The sequence below is a fragment of the Aulonocara stuartgranti genome (genome assembly GCF_965226115.1).
Source record: "Aulonocara stuartgranti genome assembly, chromosome: 12".
Classification (NCBI taxonomy): Eukaryota; Metazoa; Chordata; class Actinopteri; order Cichliformes; family Cichlidae; genus Aulonocara; species Aulonocara stuartgranti.
Genome location: NC_138948.1, coordinates 36634867 through 36658538, shown reverse-complemented (window position 1 = coordinate 36658538; position 23672 = coordinate 36634867). Strand labels below are relative to the sequence as shown.

Here is a 23672-nt window from a genome sequence, read left to right as displayed (position 1 = left end):
GTGAGTGTGGATGCAGGACGCATTAACGGTAGATGTAACGAGCCCCACTGCTGCATGACTACACTTTCTTTTCTGTACCTCTTATCACTGTTTTTACCGCTGATCCACTGCAACCATTAAAAAAAAAAATATGTGTCAATAACTGCCTCTGGCTTTTCTTTAAAGGGAAGTGTTTGCGGCCTAAACCGCGGTCTCCTCCACGATCATTAGCCCTGTTAAACTTGCAAGGCTCATTGGAAGTTTGCCTTGCAGGCTTTGCAGCTGAATGGCGTGTCCGAGGTTGCACAGAGAGCTGCTTTTTTCATTGCATCTCAGCAGTAGGGGATTGTCTTTATAAAACCCACTTATCCCACCTATGTGACTCTATCCACCCGTGCAAACTTCCAGCCCCTATCCACCCTGTGTCCGTGTCAATCTGAGGGAAGCGCACAGTTTGTAAAAGGAAAAAAGAGAAAGAAGGAAAGAAAAAAAAAATCCCTGCACACACGAATGAGATCAAGAGGAAGCAATGTGCAAACTTACGTGAAAACGAAAAATAAAGTGGTCGATCCCACCAGGAGTGTGGCAGCAGTGGACACTGGGATGTATTTGGTGGGTTTAAATCTCTTTCCAACGCTGTTGGGCATTCTGTAATTTCCACATTCCTTAATTATTTATTCCGATTGGAGTCGCATGTAGAGAAGAAGAAGAAAAGGGAGCTCCAGTGTGGTGTGTGAATGTGCCTCTCTATGGCCGTGAAAGGTACACGCAGTCCGTGCTCGCTATCGCTGAAGCTGCATAGATCCTGAGACAGAGGCAGTAATACACAGAGCCTGTGAAAGCCTGGAAATCCCACCCTTACAATCCAGCCCACTGCTGAGGTCACTGAACCGCTCGAAAAGGTGGAGCCTCGGTGCAAACCCGGCAAGCGTCTTAATCAGAACCAATTGCAAGGAAACATATTTGCGCAAATTCTTTCTCATCATTTTTTTTTCACCCACGAGATTTTGCTGATACGCAGTAAAATCCGCTTTCCTCGAAAACGCTCACGCTTCACCTCAACAATCTGCTGTATCTTTCATTAATTTAATGCAAACCCGTGTGTTAAAGTTTAGGGAGAGGACGCTGCTTAGCTGCACGGTGCAGGTGGCTCTCACCCGTATGTGCAACAGTCATGTGTAACACGCCTATTTCTTAAATGTTTAAATACTGCTCCGCTTAGCTCCGAGCACGCACACAACACCCAGCAGTCAGAACTGATTTGTCCAACGACTCAGCTTCCACTCTTAAATTCAGCATCCTTATTATTTTTCCCTCAGCACTGACGATAGGCAGGAGCGAGCTCTTGTAAGGGAGGAAATTATGTGCGGCTCCTACGATGATTTTATAGTGAAATGGTGCAGAATGAATGGAGTTCACAGAGCCTCTTCATTCAACGGAGCACAAAATGCCCAAGCTGTGGACCTTACTGCGAAGTTAGGGAGCTGTGCGCCCTCACGCGACAAAATCCCATATTTCAAGCGGGAGAGCGAAGGCTGACTGTTTTGGCTCATGTGGGACACCGTAAAGTTTAGAGGAAACTGATTAGTCTGCTTTCGCTTGTATCGACTGTATTTTTAGTATCCGTCCAACAGCCGGAGCTCAGCAGGTAGTTGCGCTTAGAGAACATATTGGATATTTTTTCTGTTCCTTGCTGTAAAGTTGGAATTAGAAGTCAAAGACCCGTTTAACAACAGCAGAGGCGGGGTGCACTTTGTTAATAGCGCGACTGTTAAGCACAGCTAATTAGCTAGCATTAGTTTCCTTGTTCTGCGGCTCGCGGGATGTCATTCAGGAAAACTTTGAAACTTATTTGCGGCTTCGCTGGAGGCTCCGCAGTCTTGGTTTTCGCTGCCGCAGCCGCCGACTCCAGCGGGTTTTTTGGAGAGCAGGGCGGAGAGAGGGTCAGTCGGTGGTCGAGATTCGCCGTCCTTCAAGCTGCCCAGCCGGCGTTTACCCCTGCCAGCCACACGCCAACCCCGACCGGACACGCCTGGGACTTCAACTGGGACAAGTAAGTTAACGTACATGTGTTGTGCCGTGACCCGCTGTTTGTTCTGACGTGGCTGCCACCGTTATATTTCATCCACTTTTCTACCTTTATATTGAACGTCATACCAAACGGGACCAAGCTGCTATGTAACGGACTGAAGCAGGCATCACCATAACTTGGCAGTCGAGGTGTTTCCCGAATGAAAGACATGAGCATAATGACTTATGACACCGTTAAAGTCCTCTTGCATTGCCGATGGCCAAAAAAGTGTTGTTGTTTTTTAACTCTTTAAAAGTCGGTCAGGCGTGGGTGTTATTCCCAAGCAGATTTAAAGTCAGTTACGTTAACCCACTTTTCCAGCTCTCACCTTAACCACGTGAGACAGTAAGCCACTTCTAATCTCAAAATCACTACGCTTGAACTTTGACCAGGAGAGATCCATCTGCTCTGACCAACGGGAAGAAGAAGGAGAATGCGACCGAAGACCCCACCTCGGAGCAGAACAACAGCAAACCGAAAGCTACACGCAACATCCTCCTCATCAGACACTCCCAGTACAACTTGAGCGGGAATAGTGACAAGGAGAAGATCCTCACTCCTTTAGGTTAGTCGTTCTTGTTTTTATCCACAGGAAACGTAATAGGCAGCCTGCATGCAAAGTAATGCTGGGAGGTAGCCTTGGTGAGTGCTGGGGCTGTTTGTTTTGCTCATACCCCGCAACCCCCAGATTTTCCTTGTTTCTGACAGAGCATTGTTGGAATGATCAGTGTCTCTCCATCCGCAGGCCGTGAACAGGCCGAGCTGACTGGCCAAAGGTTGGCTGCACTTGGATTGAAGTATGACGTGTTAATCCACTCCAGCATGACCAGGGCCACGGAGACAGCAAATATAATCAGTAAATACCTCCCAGGTAACTAGAAAAGGCAACACAGCCAACCACAAACTCAAGTTTGGTAGATTCTTAAAAAGTTACATTTAAAAGTTCTAAACTTGAAGTTGTCTTGTGTCCCTGTGGGTCCAGGAGTGGACTTGGTGAGATGTGACTTGCTGCGAGAAGGTGCGCCTATTGAACCGGTTCCACCTGTCACTCACTGGAAGCCTGACGCTGTGGTGAGAGAACCTACAGCCCATTCCATCTCTGGAGTGGCTGTAGGTTTGATATTCTTTCTTTTTTTTCCCCCCCGGATTTGCTGATACCTAAGGTAACTTTGTTGCCCACGTGTCTGTGCAGTTGTCCTGTCAAGTGCTTGTTGAGGCTTGCGGGTGCGAAAGTCAACCAATACATCAGTGCACTGGCATAGGAATGAATCATGAAAAGAGTTAATTTCCAAAATATTGGAAATGAGGAGTCTTGAAGCTGTTCAGTCTGGTTTTGTGTCATTATGTATATATTCACATGCTTTAAACAAGCTGGTAACTGTTGACAAAGGAACAATCCTATAAAGATGGATTTTTAATGTGAAAGTAAAGATAAGCTATTGCATTTCTTTAGAGACCGGAGTGCTGCTGCAGCAGTTTCATGTATTGATCTAGCGCAGGGGTCTCGAACTCCAGTCCTCGAGGGCTGCTGTCCTGAAGCTTTTCCATGTGTTCCTGTTGCAACACGCCTGAGTAAAGTTAGCAAGAGCATAGAACTTGACTGCATGCTGAAGTGGCAACCCCTAACCCTACTCAAGTAAATTTAAGTTAATGTAAGTGTTTGGGAAAAATATACTTCTAAAAGTACTTTTATTGCACCGTGTTCATTCACTCATGAGCTGCTGTAACATGAATCCAATGGCTGAATCACCACCACAGCATGCAGTTAAGGTCTATAGAGTCTTGCTAATGACCTACAGATTGTAATCAGGGGTGTTGCAACAGGGACACATGAAAAGCTTCAGGACAGCGGCCCTCGAGGACTGGAGTTCGAGACCCCTGATCTAGCGTTTGTTACATCTGCCACATAGTGGGCTTCTTTTTGGAATAAAACTCTTCATGTATTCCTACAATGCACACATGCATTGACTCTGCTTTGGGGTTCATACAGAACCCTTTTATGTGACAAAGGTGGCTTTCAACCTTTCTACTGTCCTCCAGCAGTACCACGAAGATGGAGCTCGCATTGAGGCAGCCTTCCGCCGCTACATCCACCGGGCTGACCCCAAACAGAAGGAGGACAGCTACGAGATCATCGTGTGTCATGCCAATGTCATCCGTTATTTTGTCTGCAGGTTTGTGCTGTCGCTGCTCAGCTGAGGCCAGACTTGTTGCTCTTTGCTTCGCTAATCGATGTATTCAAGCCATTTCACATAGGATTTCTAATTTGTGCTTCACTTGTGTCATTGTGCTCTCATTAAAAAAAGTTATTTCATTTAATGACATGCAAATGAATTTATAAGGAAACATGCTTTAGTGCTGGTTTTCTGCTAAGGGTACAGGAAGATTTCACTGCATCGTGGGGCAAATAGTCAGGGCCTTGTACTATAAAATTTTGGATGATAGTGTTCTTCCCTCAGTCAGAATATTGAAGATGGGTTGTGAATCAGTCTTCCAGCGTAACGATGCTCCAAAACATACCGGCATAGCAACAAGGAAGCGCCTGCTACCGACCAGTCAATCAGTGGCATGTCGTCTGACGTTACATTTTAGTACCTGCTCGGATCACCTGGAAAACCCTGAAAACTGTGGCGAGTCGATCCGAGTAGGTATAATGGAAAAGGGGCTATAAAGATTAGGGAGTGGCCTAGCCAGTCTCCCGATCTCAGCACTGTAGAAAATCTGAGCTGAAGCTTTGAGTTGCCAAGCAGCAGCCAAGAAACGTAAAGCATTTACAAAGTTTCTGTAAAGAGGAGTGGAACAAAATCCCTCCTTTTTCTTTAGTCTTTGTATACATTTTTCTCTATAAAAGAGTAAATTATCATAAAAGTTATAGACTTTTGGGGGGGGGCGGCAGACTTTCAAATTTAGCAAGGGATCCAATAATTATTCCCCACCACTGCATAAGATATTGCCCATGCTGACATGATACTGAGATTACACAATACACTGCAAGACGTTTTACCCCTGAGCTTTTCTTCTTCACTGGAAATTGGTTAACATTTGCTTAGTTAACCCTCACTTATCTGATAAGCTCCACTGCAACAACTGTGGACCTCTGTTAAGGTGGGGGAATCTGTTAGCAGGAAGAGATTTGGCGCCAGTGTATTGATGCGTTACAAGAGGAGGCCTTGTGGTATATTGATGTATTGATGTTCTGTCCCAGTCCTAAAGTCACTGACTGAAGAACACTTTTCCTATTCCCTTAGATCTGTTTGACTGAGCTTCAGTTTATCCTCTGAATAACTGACAAAAAGTAGTTTAAAAAAAATCAAGATATTAGTTAAGGAATTGCACGATCCAATTTTTTAAAAAGAAAAGAAAAAAGTAGATATTGGTAACACTTATCATATTCTTTATTCCTCAGGGCTCTTCAGTTTCCTCCAGAGGGCTGGTTACGCATGGGTTTGAATAATGGCAGCATCACATGGCTTACCATCCGCCCCAGTGGTAGGGTGGCCCTCAGGACTCTTGGAGATGCAGGATTTATGCCCGCGGACAAACTAACACGGACCTGATGGGCTGACCCATGAAATGTTTCTCCTTAAGTGTCTTCAAATAAATTATGGTGTTGTTTTGTAATTGAACTCTGATGTTATCAGAGACTTTGTGGTGGTGTTGTTACTTCAGTGCCATAGGATGCCAGCAGAAGTGATTAACAGCTGCATAGCAACTCCTCCTGAATGTAATGAAGAATTTTTACACAAGTGACTCATTTTTTTCAAACCAAAAAAATAAATATTTGTAAAGCTGTTGAACATGCTATTAGCTTAACATTTCAGGATTATGTTGTGGTGCCATTGTAGTGAATAAAATCATGAATGCACAACTTGTCACATTTCTTATTTTACTGATAACACAGCCAATGAAATAAGTGGATACATTAACAGTAAAGTAAGAGTGAGGGTTTTTTATTGATTAATTGAAAGCAAATGAGGTCTAGACATACAGAAAGAATTCACCATGAAAGTTAAGTTTTAATAAAGCACAGAATGCTAAAAGCACAAGAAGCATGTTAAGTTTTTTTAAGGTACATTTTTGCAAAGTTCCACATTCAGAAACCAGAATTAGATCTGTTGTCATCTGAGAACACGAGGATGACGACACAATCTTCGCACTGAAGTAGTTTGTGCTCTCGGATAAAGGTATAGTTCACACAAAAAATACATTCTTTAAATGCGAGTGGCCATCTGAATATTCAGGATAATTGGCTTTTTAGTCCTAGACACAGCTGATAAGCCCTCACCCAGCAGTGATGTTATCCCTACAATACAGACTGGATACAGCAGGTTTTTAGAGGACTGCAAGAACTTGCCGTTATCTACACAAGTTTACTTGAAGTCAGTTTTACCACCTGAGGGATTACTGAAATTTTGGGCCTCAAAGCTCTACTTAGCACTTTGTTAAAATCAAATTCTATCATGAGGGTCGCATATTCTGCTAATCAACTTCATATTTTAAGCAGCTCTCAACTAATCTGTATTCTCTGTATCATAAGGCAGTTTCATTAACAAGACAGTCGTAACAGGACATAGAAACCCTATCAAGTTACTTTGAGTCTTTCTCGCCCCCTAGTGGTTACAAATCACTTCACACAGCTTTAAAGTGATCGCAACACCAGGCACTAGCCAAATCTGAAATAATACTATACTGATGGGTGTGTTTTGTCATTCATACATTGTAGGAGATGTTTGCCCATAAAAGATACTCCAGAAAAAAGATAAAGAAAAAAAATTGCACAGTCTCTAAGGCCGCCAACAGCGACAGAAAGAAAAAGTCCAGATATGTCCAGGAACTACCGAGAAAAGATGGAAATTGTATGAATTTATTGAAGGACAAAATAAAAACATGGAAGATCTCAGTTGCTTTATTTTCCATACATTTCATGTATGAGCTAGAGGAAATGTGTCCAAACTGACAGAGAGCTGGTCCATCACTTCAGAAAATTAAGGCAATTCCTGAACTGAGGGGGGGAAAAAGAACATAGGAAATGGCAGTCTGTTTTAACACCATTAATAAAAACATTTAAATTTTGTGCTACTGACCAACATACAAAAAATAATTTTTAAAATATTGACATTTTAATTTTTTTTAAGAACATCTTCAGTGACAATCCTTTTAGGATCCCTCACTAAAGTTTTAGTGATCAACTAACTTTGGGGGGTGTGGCTTGTGTTCACAATATTCATAAAAGTTGAGTCAGGCTATGATAAAGGTGCTTCACACTTGCCACAAATAACGTTACCGTCAATTCAACATGGTCCACACCCATACAGTACATAAATTAGCAAGGTTTGTTTTGTTTTTTACCTTTTAAAGTCTGGAGTTGACATCACAACCTAACTGTGATGAGAATTCCTGTGTTACGTAGGAGTCGTACCATACATCATTAATACAAATCTTCCAGACACTTTGTGCATATTTCTGTTAGGTTTGTGGTTTCTGAGCTCTGGTGTAGCCAGCTCTGTACAGCTGGATTCGGGTGTGTGAGAGAAGGCAGGGCTTGGAGAGGGTATGGCTGCATTGTAGCGCAGGAGGTGGGTGCAGTTAAACTGACGGCTCGTTCAAGTGCTTGAGGCGCTGAATGTAGCTAATGTTGGCAGGGCTGTACCGGCTGGGGCTGAAGTCCGGTGAGGCAGCGTGCCGAGCGGGGCTGAAGCGGCCGGTGGGGGACATCAGGCCGCTGATAGGAGAGCCGGGAGTCTGATGCTGCATCCTGAGTCGTGGTTTTACCACTGCAGGGCTAGGCCAGCTACACAATACAGATCAACACAATAATCAGTGTTTTAGAATAAATTTAATGGTAAATATAAAGCATATTATTTGGGGGACTGGCCTGAGACTAGTGATGTGCGATACCACTCATTTCCTTTCCGATCCGATACCAAGTAAAATCCAGGATGGTATCGAGGATACTGATCCGATACTTTGTACAAAAACTTATTTTATTTATTGTATCTTTTACTGTATCTCAAATTATAGCTTCATAATGATTATGGGATATCAGACTACTTGTTATCATTTAATAATGCAGAATTATCTTATAAAAATAAAAAACCTGAAGTTGTGGCTATTTGAGCATCTTGCCTGCCTGCAGCACTAAAGGACTCAATGAGAGACGTCTGTCTCGCCCTAGCAGCACCCGTCCCTGTCCTCCTCTTCAGTTCGCCTCAACATACACTCGTCATATTCTGTCATATGATTTACTGTGAGGTGTTTGAGGAGGTTAGTGGTGTTGCCACAACACCTCACTGTCTTGCCACATGTATCGCAAACCGCGTCTCGGCTGTTTGTGGAGGTAAAACGTGTCCATGGATGACTCCATTTACGCTCAGCCATTGTTGTGAGTGCGCACGCCAAGGAGCTGGACACATTTATTCAGCTGTATTTCGCACATGACTATGAAAGGCGGAAGAGGAAGTAGTTCCTTCCAATGTAGACAATCCGAATTATATAGTTTCTTTCCACTGTGTTCCTGTTAATGATAAACTACAAATTTACCCCAAATTACTAAAATATCGATATTTTAATATGAGAATTGATTCTAGACCATAAATGGCTGGTATCAGAGGAATCGATATTTTAGTATCAATCCGCACACCACTACCTGAGACTACCCTGCGTGGGTGCGTGTTTAATAGTTGCCTTTATCTCTGCACCCTGGATTTAAAGAGGTGTATTTGGACTCTTGATTTTGAGTTAACACATGATTTAAAGGGCAAAGAGCACATTCTTTGGGTGGCTCAGGTTGGAGAGTGGGTTGATCAATCCCCGACTCAGCGTGCAAGATGGTGAGCCCCAAGTTATACATCCATTTGAGTGAGAATATGACTGTGAGAAAGCACTTCGGTATAGAGGGAAGTCCTCTGTGAATGTGCCGTGTTCAAATTAATACAGGGAGTGCAGAATTATTAGGCAAATGAGTATTTTGTCCACATCATCCTCTTCATGCATGTTGTCTTACTCCAAGCTGTATAGGCTCGAAAGCCTACTACCAATTAAGCATATTAGGTGATGTGCATCTCTGTAATGAGAAGGGGTGTGGTCTAATGACAACACCCTATATCAGGTGTGCATAATTATTAGGCAACGTCCTTTCCTTTGGCAAAATGGGTCAAAAGAAGGACTTGACAGGCTCAGAAAAGTCAAAAATAGTGAGATATCTTGCAGAGGGATGCAGCAGTCTCAAAATTGCAAAGCTTCTGAAGAGTGATCATCGAACAATCAAGCGTTTCATTCAAAATAGTCAACAGGGTCGCAAGAAGCGTGTGGAAAAACCAAGGCGCAAAATAACTGCCCATGAACTGAGAAAAGTCAAGCGTGCAGCTGCCAAGATGCCACTTGCCACCAGTTTGGCCATATTTCAGAGCTGCAACATCACTGGAGTGCCCAAAAGCACAAGGTGTGCAATACTCAGAGACATGGCCAAGGTAAGAAAGGCTGAAAGACGACCACCACTGAACAAGACACACAAGCTGAAACGTCAAGACTGGGCCAAGAAATATCTCAAGACTGGTTTTTCTAAGGTTTTATGGACTGATGAAATGAGAGTGAGTCTTGATGGGCCAGATGGATGGGCCCGTGGCTGGATTGGTAAAGGGCAGAGAGCTCCAGTCCGACTCAGACGCCAGCAAGGTGGAGGTGGAGTACTGGTTTGGGCTGGTATCATCAAAGATGAGCTTGTGGGGCCTTTTCGGGTTGAGGATGGAGTCAAGCTCAACTCCCAGTCCTACTGCCAGTTTCTGGAAGACACCTTCTTCAAGCAGTGGTACAGGAAGAAGTCTGCATCCTTCAAGAAAAACATGATTTTCATGCAGGACAATGCTCCATCACACGCGTCCAAGTACTCCACAGCGTGGCTGCAAGAAAGGGTATAAAAGAAGAAAAACTAATGACATGGCCTCCTTGTTCACCTGATCTGAACCCCATTGAGAACCTGTGGTCCATCATCAAATGTGAGATTTACAAGGAGGGAAAACAGTACACCTCTCTGAACAGTGTCTGGGAGGCTGTGGTTGCTGCTGCACGCAATGTTGATGGTGAACAGATCAAAACACTGACAGAATCCATGGATGGCAGGCTTTTGAGTGTCCTTGCAAAGAAAGGTGGCTATATTGGTCGCTGATTTGTTTTTGTTTTGTTTTTGAATGTCAGAAATGTATATTTGTGAATGTGGAGATGTTATATTGGTTTCACTGGTAAAAATAAATAATTGAAATGGGTATATATTTGTTTTTTGTTAAGTTGCCTAATAATTATGCACAGTAATAGTCACCTGCACACACAGATATCCCCCTAAAATAGCTAAAACTAAAAACAAACTAAAAACTACTTCCAAAAACATTCAGCTTTGATATTAATGAGTTTTTTGGGTTCATTGAGAACATGGTTGTTGTTCAATAATAACATTATTCCTCAAAAACACAACTTGCCTAATAATTCTGCACTCCCTGTAGAAAACACCAGTTCATTTACATGCCAGAATCTGTAAGATCTGAATGTACAGTAGTTTAAATGTCAGTCTTGTAGATTTCAGTACTGATTTCTCTTTTTTCCACCAATGTTTCTGTGGATGCCCTCTGTCATGATGTAAAATGTAAAATAAAAATAACAGCTTCTAAGCTGTGTGCAGAGCCAGTTTTTAAGCTTAAACAGTAATGAAAAGCAAGATAATAAAAGCAAATGCAAGGGACGGGAACTGATAAGAATTTAGCAATTTCGATTCTATTATCAGTATCGCTTATTGATTTGATTTCTCATCAATTCTCTATCGATTCTCCTTGGCTACATTTTGAGAGTCACCACATTTGCTAAGCTGCATATCAAAGACATAACATTTGTGCAAATTAACCGCATTCTGTGTGGTCAAATGTTTGTGCATGTTGGAGGCGTCTCCCCTCTTTGTTGTGATCAGTGTTGGGGTTGTTACTCAAAAAAAATGTGCATTACACATATTACACAGAACTGGTTCTCAGTTCCCATTTCAGCAACTACTGCACTAAACTGACCTTTAGTGCTGATTAAAGACATGAAAAAGTATTATCATCATCATCATCATCACCTGGTACTGAAACCTTTGAAGCCAGCAGGATCACACCCACACGTGAAATAAGCATACAAATAACTATGAACAGGGTTTGCAGGAAATTTAACTAGCTATAATGCTAACTGTACGACAGAGGAAAACAATGGAGCTGTGCTAGCCTAGCTGCATCTCTGCACACTGTGGAGAAAAAGAGGGGGAAAAAACAAAAGGGCATACTTCCCAGCCAACACAAGCAAGAAAGCACCAATTCACAGTTTATGTAGATTAGCCAAGCAGGACCTAGCCTACTGTAATCCATGATTAATGGACATAAGTTGACAGATAGCAGCAGAACAGATATAATTATGTTAGCTGTTGACATTCACCTGGTTCATTATTCTTTTTAAGTCTGCCTACAACTGCCATCAAACACACACACAGCCTGTAAAACACTGGTGGAAACCCTGCATTGATATGCCAGCCAAGCTTACTAACCTCTGCATATCTGAGGCAGAGTATGACTTCACTGTGCTCTTCCACTTATGAATACTCGGATACTTCTGAGGATCGATGTCTGTGCCCTCTATTGCTGACAGGACCGCTCTGTCCAGTTTGGTTGGAGAATCACTGTAAAAAAGACAGACGATTAATCAGCTACTTATCACTTCAGCTCAGTTGGGGATCATCAGACTGCTCCTAATTGTACCGTCTGCCTGTCACATCCCACTAACAGCATCTAGCTCAGAGTGTGTTACACAGTACTTCTCTGGATTATCACAGAAATATTCACAAATGCTTCATGTAGTTCAGTTTCTTTTCCACATAGTCTCATATTTAATTTTATTTACAATACCAAACTTAAAGATTCTCAGGAACATTTTCTATTTGTCTGCTATAAACTGAATCCTCTGCAGTGAAAGCAAGTGCGACTCACCCATCAATAAAAAGTCCTCTTCTGACATGTGGTGGGGTCCTGGGTAAGAAGTCATGGGAGTTCTCTAAGGACTTATAAGAGGACCCAGAGGATCCTGAGCTGCTTAAGTCCCTGCCCCCGTGGTCCCATGACTTGGACCTAGCGCAGAAATTGCGCAACCCTGACACTGACCCCCTAGTCCTACCCAGCATCTCCAGACTCTCCTCTGCTTCAAAGTACTCCTCTGAGCTGCCGCTGCTGTGCCTCTCTTCTTTACCTGCTCCCTCTGTTCTCCAGCCTGGCCCATCCACAGTCTCACCATCTTGACCGCTGTGACTGAGAGACAGGAGGTTCAGCCCAGAGCTCAGGTCTGTGGCTGAGGAGGAGTTATAGTCCCGAGCCTCCCTATGACGGTTCCCACCACTGCTCCTTCTCTCTCTGCAGCTGGTGGGACTGTCTGGTGGCTCCTGCAGAGACATGCGCTCAAACTCCACCATGAGATTGGAAATAGGCGACAGCATGCAGGAAGAGGATGGGGAGGTGCGTGGGGACACCTTGTCTCCATTGTGAGTCCTATCTCTGGAGGAGGAGCACACCCCGTTTTTACAGACTACACCAGGCGACAGGAGGCCGTCTTTGCAGCAGCACAGCAGGTCCTGCTCGGCAGCAGTCTCGATCAGGTCGGCCCCGTGGTGGCGGAGCGCGATGTGGAACTCGCGGCCACCCACAGCTCCTTTCAGGACGTCCTTGGATGCAGCACAGGAGGTGATGCTGGTGAGTGCTGCGTTCTGCCGGTTCTTCATCTCCTCAAGGCTGATATCGTCACCCTCGTCCAGGAAGGCACCAACAGAAATAGAGTTGCAGAACTTTTTGGGCTTCCCTGCAATCAGCGAAGAATGAGTAACAAAAAACTGTAAACTAAAGAGTGGTGCACTTTGCTTTAGGGCAAAAAAACGAGGTATGAAACTTTGCAAAGACCATTTAATATAACAAGAGGCTATACTTGAGAAACACACTGATTACGCTACATCACTAAAAATTAACACATTAAATCAGGATGTGATCAGAAATGTGCACAGTCCATCTCAGCAACCCATACTTCTCAAATACAAAGCACTTTGTACCTGGAGAGGGGGTTTTAAACCTGTTGCTGGTTTCATTCTCGCCGGCCCCCTCATGAGTCCGTGAACTGAAATCCTTCTTGCTCAGGTAATCGTCCAGCTTGCGGAGCCCCTCACCAGATGACAGATCCACAAAACTATCCAGGAAGTCCCAATATTCCGCCCAGGGGTGTCCCATCTCATGAGCTAGGTCTCTGTAGGCAAGACGTAGATTCATTTAAATAACAAAGATATTTGTTTATTTATTGGTTCCCCATGATTGTGGCTAATGTTGAAGCTGATCTGCGTGGGTTAAAAGGATGCATAATCAAAATTAACCCATTACATTAATTTCGATTTATATTTCTACTGTTGGACTTTAAAAAAAGAAGCTGTGCATGTTTCCAAAAAACACAAAACTAGTCCTCAATTATCTTAAACTGGACTTTGATTCAGTCACTCAGGTCATCCGCTCTCTAAAATGAGCTTCTCCTTACCTTTAAGCCAGCTTTGTTATGATTTTCCTTTACAAATTCATTTGAACAGGAGGTGGACTTTGTTGCTCACAGCCAGATCTATTCAATTCAGTTTTATTTATATCACACCAAATCACAATAACAGTTACCTCAAGGCGCTTTATATTGTAACATAAATACCTTCCAATAATAGTAAGTAAACCCCATCAATCAGATGAGCTATGAGCAAGCACATGGCAACAGTGGGAAGGGGAAAAACTCCCTTTTAACAGGAAGAAACCTGAAATTATCATAATAAGGATATCCTCTCCAATATTTTAGAGAGCCAAGAGTCAGGGGGAAAAGCCCAAACAAACCCAGACCTCATTAACTAAAACTTTAGCCATGATTATTATGAGTATCCACCATTATAGCAGAATAATAGTAATAAACTGCTAAATATTATTTTGGTAATTTGAAGAGCTGATTATTCCAATTATTGACGGGGAAGGTTAATACATAAGTCGACCTTCACATAGTTACATAATGGGCTGTTCTATTCTCTGTGGTATATGGAATACAAAACATTTTAAACATTAAACAAAACATTAAAAACTGTCCACCATTTGGTTGACAGTTTTTGGTGGACACCAGAGGTGAAGGGAGCCACCAGGCTGAAGAAGGAGGCCTATCGGGCTTGGTTAGCCTGTGCAGTTAAACAACTCCTTGGTGGCAGAGCCCCTGGTGTTGATGAGGTCCGCCCCGAGTTCCTGAAGGCTCTGGACGTTGTAGGGCTGTCCTGGTTGACACGCCTCTACAATGTTGCGTGGAGATCAGGGGCAGTACCTGTGGACTGGCAGACCGGGGTGGTGGTCCCCATCTTTAAGAAGGGGGACCGGAGGGTGTGTTCCAACTACAGGGGGATCACACTCCTCAGCCTCCCTGGGAAAGTCTATGCCAGGGTGCTGGAAAGGAGAGTTTGTCCGCTAGTCGAACCTCGGATACAGGAGGAACAATGCGGTTTTCGTCCTGGTCGCGGAACACTGGACCAGCTCTTTATCCTCTCCAGGATACTTGAGGGCGCATGGGAGTTTGCCCAACCAGTCTACATGTGTTTTGTGGACTTGGAGAAGGCATTCGACCGTGTCTCTCGGGGTGTCCTGTGGGAGGTGTTGCGGGAATATGGGGTGTCTGGCCCATTGCTACGGGCCATTCGATCCCTATACAACCGTTGCAAGAGCTTGGTTCGCATTGCCGGCAATAAGTCGGACTCGTTCCCGGTGGGTGATGGGCTTCGCCAGGGCTGCCCTTTGTCTCCGGTTCTGTTCATAATTTTTATGGACAGGATTTCTAGGCGCAGCCAAGTGGCGGAGGGCTTTCGCTTTGGTGGCCTCAGAATCTCATCTCTGATTTTTGCGGATGATGTGGTTCTGTTGGCTTCATCGGGTGAGGGCCTTCAGCTCGCACTGGAACGGTTCGCAGCCGAGTGTGAAGCAGCGGGAATGAGGATCAGCACCTCCAAATCTGAGGCCATGGTTCTCAGCCGGAAAAGGGTGGAGTGCCCACTCCGGGTCGGGGATGAGTTCCTGCCCCAAGTGGAGGAGTTCAAGTATCTCGGGGTCTTGTTCGCGAGTGATGGGAGAAGGGAGCCGGAGATCGACAGACGGATTGGGGCTGCAGCTGCAGTAATGCGGACGCTGCACCGGTCCGTCGTGGTGAAGAGGGAGCTGAGTGTAAAAGCGAAGCTCTCAATTTACCGGTCGATCTACGTCCCTACCCTCACCTATGGCCACGAGCTGTGGGTAGTGACCGAAAGAACGAGATCGCGGATACAAGCGGCAGAAATGAGCTTCCTCCAAAGGGTGGCTGGCCTCTCCCTTAGAGATAGGGTGAGAAGTTCGGCCATCCGGGAGGGGCTCAGAGTAGAGCAGCTGCTGCTCCACATCGAAAGGAGCCAGCTGAGGTGGTTCGGGCATCTGACAAGGATGCCCCCTGGGCGCCTCCTGGGTGAGGTGTTCCAGGCATGTCCCACCGGGAGGAGGCCCCGGGGCAGACCCAGGACACGCTGGAGAGATTATATCTCTCGGCTGGCCTGGGAACGCCTTGGTGTTCCCCCGGATAAGCTGGAGGAGGTGGCTGGGGAGAGGGAGGTCTGGGCCTCTTTGCTTAGGCTGCTGCCCCCGCGACCCGGCCTCGGATAAAGCGGATGAAGATGGATGGATGGATGGATGGGATGGATTAAAAACTGTATCCTACTGTGGTTTAGCTAATCATCCATAATGAAGTGAAAGCTTCCAATATGTATGACTATGTGAAAAGTGCAGAGATGGCATTTAACAGATGATATCTGTGCATCACAGCGGACACAGATATTCCTGAGAAAGTTACTGAAAATAAAATAAGACTTAGGTTTTGGACGTACCTGCCTACTCTCTCCGCCCCTCTGTCAGGATCAGACTTAAGTATGTGGTGGTAAAGTTCTGCCCGGTCTCTGGGTGGCGTCTTCCAGAACCGGCGAAAATCATCTGCCTACAGTGGAAGACAATATGTGTTTTAAAAAAAAAATTATTACGGCCTTCATAAACACTGATAAGCAGGTTTTTTTGTTGTTGTTGTTTTTAAACTTGCTTTAGAGGGGTTTAGGGGGCCAGCAAAGGCAGTGACAGCCATCATGGGATCCTTGGGGCTTCTTGTGTGTCGCTGGATTAGCGAGAGACTTTCTGAGGACTCAGGTGACCATGGAGCACCAATGATGGGCTGGGAGGTATTGTCAGTTGCTCTCAGCAAAGGGATATAGCAACGGTCTGTGAAACAACAGAGACTCAAAGTCAGCATGACAACATAACTCATGACAACATTTACATATCGTCAAAGGTGGAAGCGGTGGGAGTCGAACCTTAAGCTGGCAGAGTACGTCAAAACGAAATCTAAGTTTATGTGTTGTCATGTGGCTGCTGCATATGGCGTTGGCAGTGTGCGCATACCAAATGGTATAAAGAAATACAGTATGCAGAACGCCGTGCCAAATGCTCTGACGCTGCACACCAGATGCCTTCAACTCTCACCGGACTGAACAAAAACTTGTCATGATTTGCAAAACAAACTTGTTGCAGTTTATTCATGAGTATACCCGCTCAGTAACACTAACACATGCAGTCTCGAGAGCTTGAAAAAAGTAACTGGATTTCTTTAGTTTTGTAAATACGTTTCACCTCTCAAACCTAAAGACATCCAGGGCTCTTTTTTCAAGCTCACAAGACTATTATGACCGACACTTAACAGCTCCAATTTTACAAATATTAAAAGGACAGATTTAAAAAAAACAAAAAACTAAGATGTCACATGCTGTGTGTTGAACCAGCCCAAGGAGAACAAACTTAATTTGTAAGAAATGTGCTAATCCCTTACCCTCCAGGTAGTCACTTATCTTCTGTTTCACTTCTGGACTTTTATTCTTTCTGCTGCATATAAGCTGTGGGAAAGAGGGAAACAAAATAATGATGCGTGAACAGACATTTATGTACAGCTGTTGCTGGATCAAGTGAGGAAAGAATTTGCTCATCTAAGTTTAGCTTACAATGTTCAGTGAGTGATTGCTGCCAAAGGATTTAAAAAGCAAGCTTAGAGGTCACAGCTTAAAAACCTGTGTGGGCATAACTGCGCCTCCCTGAACAACTACTGCGAGGATTGCACTGAGAGAGACTGTATTTGCTAGACAGCACTCATATAAATGCGTACACATTCACGGTCACTCCTGTGGTTTAATCCATGCTCCATGTGTGTGCATCTGTGTGTGCTGCTCGTTTAAATAATGGTTCGAAATGTAAGCACTTACATCCCTAGGCGTCTGGCCATCCTTATTCTCACGGTTCTTATCAATGTCAGGATGCGAGCACAGGACATTGACCACATCTGGACACCCAAACTTACAGGCAAAGTGGAGCGGTGTTTCAAAGCCCTACAGTGGGGGAAAAACAAAATAATAAAGTTACTGGGCTCTGTTCATATTATTATTTAAAATGAATCTATTCAGGTTCAATTGGGAGTGTGAAAGAACTGACAGCTTTATCTGGAGTGTTGAGGTAAAGGTCTACAATGTAGCGGATTCGTTTCTGCAGCATGACTTCCTGGTCATCTGGGTACATGAGGCGCATAAACTCTGGGTTTTCCAAGGTGTCCAGCAGCAGCTGAGCAATCCCTGCCTGGTTTTCCTTGGCTGCCACGTGCATTACATTGTACCGGCAGCCCTCCTGAACATAACAAACCACAGAGGAACGACTGAATGGGTCAGGAATCCTTTTTAATCTCCAGTTAACAGAAACTGCACGTTTTTTTCTAAAAATCAGAATCTGACTTTGGGATTAATCAGGGATTAACAACATGCCACTGATTTTATTTGAATACCTGCAGCTTAATAAACAAACAGTTATTTATAATATACTAGCATCAACTATGAACACTTTAAATCCCAATTTTTAAAGTACTTTTAAATGTAAAACAAACACATGAATTACTTTGATGCAAAAATTCCATTTCAGCACATCCAGCAGGTAAATTCACTTTTGTTTTTGTCTCAGGAGCTACAAGCTTGACACACACACACACAGTAACTGAAAGGCTGGCGCTGATAGAGTCAAAATATTTATGTATCAACAAATGGCAAGTCAGGCCATGCTACTCTATTAATAGCAAAGACTTTCCAGAGATTGTGGCGGCATCTCTGTGCTATCTTAAGATGCTAAATACCATGCAACTTTCAGTCAGCGTTATAAACAGTCCGAATATACCAAAAGTATTCACTACATGTTCCCACCTGAACAATAGTGGGATTATCTCCTGAGCCAATGAGATAGCGTGGATTGCCCCAGACCAGTTCGCTGAAGGCCGTCTCATCGCCCTTCTCCACAGCTTTCCTTAGTTTGGCCGTCAGGTCCTGGGAGCGCGGGCTCTTAAAACTGTTGGCACGCTCCCGGTTGATGGTATCGACCTCCACGTTGTCTGGGGTGGAAGGGAGAAAGAGACGAAGCTGGTCACTGCAGTGAAGAATTTTTCAGGAGTGCCTTGCACAATGGCTCGGATTCTAGCTCGATCTGTAGTCTTTTTATCCGCTTGTGCCTTTTAACATGTCAGATACATCAGCAAACTGTGAAATCTTTGAACTATGCTGTACCTCTATATTCACACTGTAATAAATACAGCGATCAGCTCACAGATGCCACTTCACTTAAAAGCGATAACAATTTTGACTGATAACGGTGCACTGCTTTATCAGGCAATAAACTAACACAAGATGAGAAAATAAAAACTAATTCAATTGAATAAAAATACACAAAAAAAATACCGTGAAGCTCTTTTAGAAGCGAAGCCTAAATCATTTCATGTACTTACCTTTACTAATGGGCAGGCCTGGTTTGACAGGAGATACACAGACCGACTTGCTGGGAGAGGGAAAGTAATCACAGATCCCCTTAGCAAACTTCTCAGCATCCTCACGGTTGGAAAAGGCTTTAAAACGGGCTCCCTTCATCGTCTTTACAGCTTGAAGGGCATCTTTCTTATCTGAGTACACATGTGCTCCCTCTGCAGAAAAACACAAAAACCATTTTAATTCTTTTATTTGGTACTCCGTTTTTCCTTAATTGTTGTGTTTTACAGTGGCCTAACCGGTGGCTGGGTTTTTTCCACATTTTTTGCCCTGTCTGTCTTGTCAGCCACGTAAGTGCCACTGCTTCTGCAACTGCAAAAAAAGCCTCCCTTGACTGATTAACATTAACAGCACTGATTTTTATGGAAGCTCAAAGTGAATTTAGATCATTGCCCCAGAGAGGTCAGGCTGTCCTACTGCCTGACTGCTCACTGCCAAGAAAAGAAAATGTTTGTCCACTAAACAAATATATATATATATATATATATATAAATAAATATATAAATAAAAAATATCTTAATTATCTGATTATTATTGGATAAACCATATTTCTGAGACATTTCTTCTGTTCTTTGCCTTTGAAGTACTTTTTGTAACAACACTGCAAATTTAAATGCTTCAATCCAATATAAATTGTTTTTATTTAGTGAAGCACAGACTTTTAGCTTTAATTCAAGCGGTTTAACAACATTATTACATTAACTGTTGGAATTACATGCATTTTTATACTTAGCTCCTCATTTTCAACAACTTAAAAGGCTATTTGACAAACACTGTAGAATATCCCTTTTCTTTGCCTTGAGAAACGGGGCTTTGGGTGGTTAAATCAGTTTTGGAGATTATAACCCTGTACACTATGAGCAGTCACATGATGCCCATGCCATAATATTTACTGCACCATATTCAACAGATGAGATCTTTCAGATCATAAATGTTCTCTTTCCTTCTTCATATTTTCCTCTTCCCATCATTCTAGTACATTTTATTTTTGTTTGTGTCCGAAGAATCTTTTAGGAGTTTGTGGTCTGTTTTAGGTTTCTTCATCCTGAGTGGAACTGAGTAACTGAGCATGGTTTGTGTCTCGTTATAAACACTCTGTATTTCAATTCATGAAGACGTCTCTCGATTGTAGACCCTGACAGTTATGCACTTACCTACTTGAGATTTTTGAATTTGTTGACTTGGTGTGAAATTTCCTAACCCCCCTTTTTTTCCAGTCTTTCTTAACATTTGCTTTAGTTGTCTTCTGTGATTTTTCAAGTCATTTGGAGTTGCTAAATTGGACAGTGCATCTATTTATTTTCAAGAACAAACACAATTGTTTATTTGGCCATTTCTTACATTTTTGCAATCAGTCTGATAGGATAGGTTTATTTTAGTTTTCAGCCAAATGATAGCCTCCTTCACTTGCATCAGTATCTGTTTGGATCTCATAGTGACAGCTGCCTGTAATCCTAAACAGTTACTGCAATTCTGTTGTTAGAGCCACTGAATTAAAGCCATTGTGATAATATGCTAGTCATATGACTAATATAGGTTATTACAAGACAATAATTCCAACAATTGTTACTCCAAAGTTCACCGTCTTAAAAGGACAAATATCATGTCACACAGTCTAGGAAACATAAACAGTAATAACTACATTTCTAAAATTAAACTAACAAATGCATGCAAAATAATGCTAACTAGTCATCCAGCAGCTGGGAGCATCTCCACAGCTAGTGTCAATAACAGTAAAGACAGGTGAAGGATGGTGAAAAGAGAGCAAAGCTGCTCCAAAATAACTTGTACTAGGATAGAAGCTGTCGCTATAGTTCAGATTTTTTGGGGTTTATAAAATGGACTCATTTGCTTCATTCCTGCCATCGTCTTACTGGTGGCAGGGCTCAGTTCCTCTACACTACTTGAAACGCAAACAGGTGGGGCAAAAACAGCGTGTTGTACCATGTTTTTAAACTGCGTGAAGTAATGCTAAATTGTTTCAAAGTATTGTTTCTACAATTTCCAAAGTCAACAACACTTGGCAAGTAATTCTTCATACCAAAATTAAACATGATATCTAATGGACTCTAAAAAAGTAAGAAGCTGAGTTTCTCTTACCATTTCTTGCCAAGACATCCTCCCAAAGTGGACACACTCCATAATAAAGGGTTGGGGACACTTGTGCTGGCTTTGAAGGAGTTTCCACTTTGGACTGCAAGTTACTGCCCTCAGCAGAGCTGTTTGAGTTTGTATTTTCTGATATTTCTTCTTCCTCTGGAGGGTTGAGACCCACACCGTAGCCAAAGTCCAACTCTTCATTGGCAGCCTTTGAGGAGCTGCTGCTTGCTCCAGAGGTTGTGGGCACAACAGCCGAGGTGGCACATGACAGAGATTTGGCATGATCCACCACAATGTTCAAGGCACCAGCTGAAGAGCTGCTGTCTGTTTCAGTGGTACTGCTCTCTGGTCCAGCCAGGATACGGGCTAATTTCCTCTCATAGGTGGCACGGGTGGTGGGTGTAATGGGTCCACACTTGACGTTTGCCCGGGCAAACTCCTCGGACAGTTCATCGGCACTTAGCCCCCTCAACCTGCTCAGAGCCGCCTCCATGCTTCAGCTCCCTGTAACACAGCACAAACTTCAGCATTTACAAACAGCAGCTATTGATAAACAACTTCCTATACACTATAGTTTTATCATTACTCATAAAAATAAGTAGTACTTAAACTAAAAGTTGATGGATGTCTAAATCAAGCTTAGACTAGCATGTCAACATTTTCCACTGCATTCCACACGTGTGCAATTAAACAGTCTCTAATTACTGCGTGCACAATAGCTAAATGCCATGTATAATTTAATATACTCCAACAGTCAGTCCAAAGTTTTAAAATGTAACACACCGATACTACCATCACTGACACCCCCCCCCCCCCCTTTCAGTAGCAAAAAGATAATCATTTACATTTAATAAGCATGAGTATGTGTCTTCAACAGCCTCAATGAATTTTTTAATTAATATGACAGAAAAACACCCGGTGGTACTGATGGTCTAAATGCTTATTTTAACGTAGCATATTATGCCTCAACAGAACCACCGAGACCAGTGTTGGACTAGCATCTACTAGCTAGCCTGCTAACCAGCAAGTCAGCTTTAAAAGCCGGGAGTTTGCCTGACAAAGCTAGCACAAGAGACGCTGCTCGGAAGGAATGTAGATGGGGCTGGAATACTGACCAATATAAATCTGCATTAAAGTAAGTGCATAATAACAATATTAGTATGTTCATTCGCACGCTGTCACGCCCAAGTATGTCATTCGAGGTGGGTTTTCAGGCTGTAACGTAATAAATGTGATACGTGTTCGCAGTGATGATGCTGATAAAAAAAAAATTTAGTCACAAATGTGTCTCTTTACTTACCAAGGAACATTTTTTATTGAATGTACGGAGAGCTATGGGAAACCGTTTAGTTTTGCACAGATCAACTGTTGGACAGACACAAAGCTGGAGACGGTCTGGAAGAGTCTCATTGTTTACAACACGTTCTGCGCATGTTCAAATTTAAGGGAGGGCGCACGATGCGTTTAGGACTATAGGAAAATTTACAACTAGCTCACTTGAAAGTGACAGCAGCCAATCACAAATCGATTTTTTAAACATTTCTTTCTCTTAAAATATGCTACTGTTGTGGTTAAAGATCATTTAGATGACACCTTACACTGGATGTGACATAGGTTTAAATAACATCACTGCTGAACTCTCTCTACATCACTAGTTTATTGTTTTAAATACCGTATGTTTCTACATTTGTTAATAATAATACTCAACGTAACATGTCAAATATTTTGTGCATGTTGGTGACAAGAGCCTTTATCGGGACATGGCTGCTGGTCTACAGTTAAAAATACACCGTCCTCATATTTACGTACTTTCTGCTAGCCTTTAATATAGCATCATGCTGTGCCTTAGTAGACGTGACTAATTCAAGGAAACGATAACCTAGCGCCGATTTTTGTAGTTAATAACAGACATACTATTTTACAGTGAATAAGAAAAATACAAAAACAATGAAGAATCTGAAATGTAAAACTGGTATAAAGAAAATGGTAAATATTTTGTGTTAGCACAAAGCCATGTACGCAGGCCAAACTGATCACTTATCGGGTAAAACAAACGCAGGGCATGGCGAAGGTATTCAAATAACTGAAACGATCAACTGCACGAATGATCGTTAAATATGAAAATTAGATTAGAGTGACATTAGGTATGCGATTCATTTCAGGAAGCTGAGATTGTCAGCCATGCTAGCAGTCATTAGCCAGCTGGCAAGCCAAGAAGCTAACCACTCGAGCTACCGGTTAGTGATAATAAAAACTGATACGAACGTTAAACGCACATTTTTTTCTGGTTTTACATTGCATATAACCGTAAACATGTACCCCAGTCAACTGTACATCAATGATATATTAATATATAATTTTAATTGTACCATTCCCACCTCCTCCTCCTCTCCCCGGCTATTTTGCTAGGTGTCTTCTCACCGCGACGGTTTCAAAATGCACAGAGCGAGGACCCGCTTCCGTCTAAAATACTGCCTGAGCAAAAATAACGATTGAAAAGAAAAAATTCAAAGTGGAAACAGGAAACAAAAATACGGGGTAATTTACAGAGTTTCATATTTAACT

The 23672-nt window shown here is 43.0% G+C and overlaps 3 protein-coding genes across 6 annotated transcripts in view; 1 reads left to right on the top strand and 2 right to left on the bottom strand.

Annotated features, from left to right (window-relative positions):
- zdhhc8b (zDHHC palmitoyltransferase 8b) overlaps positions 1 to 811 on the bottom strand; it is a 62760-nt gene extending 61949 nt beyond the window's left edge. The window contains exon 1 of the mRNA XM_082555276.1: positions 523 to 811. Within this exon, the coding sequence (XP_082411402.1) occupies positions 523 to 626 (104 nt within the window). The 5' untranslated portion in view covers positions 627 to 811. The remainder of the gene's footprint in view (positions 1 to 522) is intronic.
- Positions 812 to 1528: 717 nt separating this feature from the next.
- On the top strand, positions 1529 to 5886 carry pgam5 (PGAM family member 5, serine/threonine protein phosphatase, mitochondrial). 2 transcript variants are annotated; one of them, XM_082555279.1, is made up of 6 exons: positions 1529 to 2032; positions 2443 to 2615; positions 2796 to 2921; positions 3033 to 3121; positions 4091 to 4224; positions 5457 to 5886. In XM_082555279.1, exons 1-6 carry the CDS (start codon positions 1803 to 1805, stop codon positions 5605 to 5607), a joined length of 903 nt encoding a protein of 300 aa, XP_082411405.1. In that variant the 5' UTR covers positions 1529 to 1802; the 3' UTR covers positions 5608 to 5886. The 2 variants fall into 2 exon arrangements, with proteins under 2 accessions (XP_082411405.1, XP_082411406.1); XM_082555280.1 differs by having other exon boundaries at positions 1530 to 2032; positions 4094 to 4224.
- A 1014-nt stretch (positions 5887 to 6900) lies between these two features.
- Positions 6901 to 23582, bottom strand: ankle2 (ankyrin repeat and LEM domain containing 2). Of its 3 annotated transcripts, none has more exons than XM_082555275.1 (13): positions 23486 to 23582; positions 21108 to 21611; positions 18971 to 19162; positions 18396 to 18580; positions 17644 to 17832; positions 17418 to 17540; positions 16991 to 17054; positions 16207 to 16386; positions 16005 to 16107; positions 13152 to 13342; positions 12049 to 12907; positions 11610 to 11741; positions 6901 to 7841 (listed from the first exon to the last, which is right to left on the bottom strand). In XM_082555275.1, the coding sequence occupies exons 2-13, from the start codon at positions 21598 to 21600 to the stop codon at positions 7637 to 7639; spliced, it is 2916 nt and encodes a 971-aa protein (XP_082411401.1). In that variant the 5' UTR covers positions 21601 to 21611; positions 23486 to 23582; the 3' UTR covers positions 6901 to 7636. The 3 variants fall into 3 exon arrangements, with proteins under 3 accessions (XP_082411401.1, XP_082411399.1, XP_082411400.1); XM_082555273.1 differs by having other exon boundaries at positions 23477 to 23580; XM_082555274.1 differs by lacking the exon at positions 23486 to 23582 and adding an exon at positions 22408 to 22530.
- Between the last annotated feature and the right edge of the window lie 90 nt (positions 23583 to 23672).

Bases quoted from the DNA above. Each gene is read 5' to 3' on its own strand.
- ankle2 (XM_082555275.1), bottom strand. From the start codon at position 21,600: ATGGAGGCGGCTCTGAGCAGGTTGAGGGGGCTAAGTGCCGATGAACTG. The intron at 18,581-18,970 runs GTAAGTACATGA...CTTCCACCCCAG, and splicing joins AGGCCTGCCCATTAGTAAAG to ACAACGTGGAGGTCGATACC. The intron at 17,055-17,417 runs GTAAGTGCTTAC...TCTTTCCCACAG, and splicing joins ATGGCCAGACGCCTAGGGAT to CTTATATGCAGCAGAAAGAA.
- pgam5 (XM_082555279.1), top strand. From the start codon at position 1,803: ATGTCATTCAGGAAAACTTTGAAACTTATTTGCGGCTTCGCTGGAGGC. The intron at 3,122-4,090 runs GTGAGAGAACCT...ACTGTCCTCCAG, and splicing joins ACTGGAAGCCTGACGCTGTG to CAGTACCACGAAGATGGAGC. The intron at 4,225-5,456 runs GTTTGTGCTGTC...TTTATTCCTCAG, and splicing joins ATCCGTTATTTTGTCTGCAG to GGCTCTTCAGTTTCCTCCAG.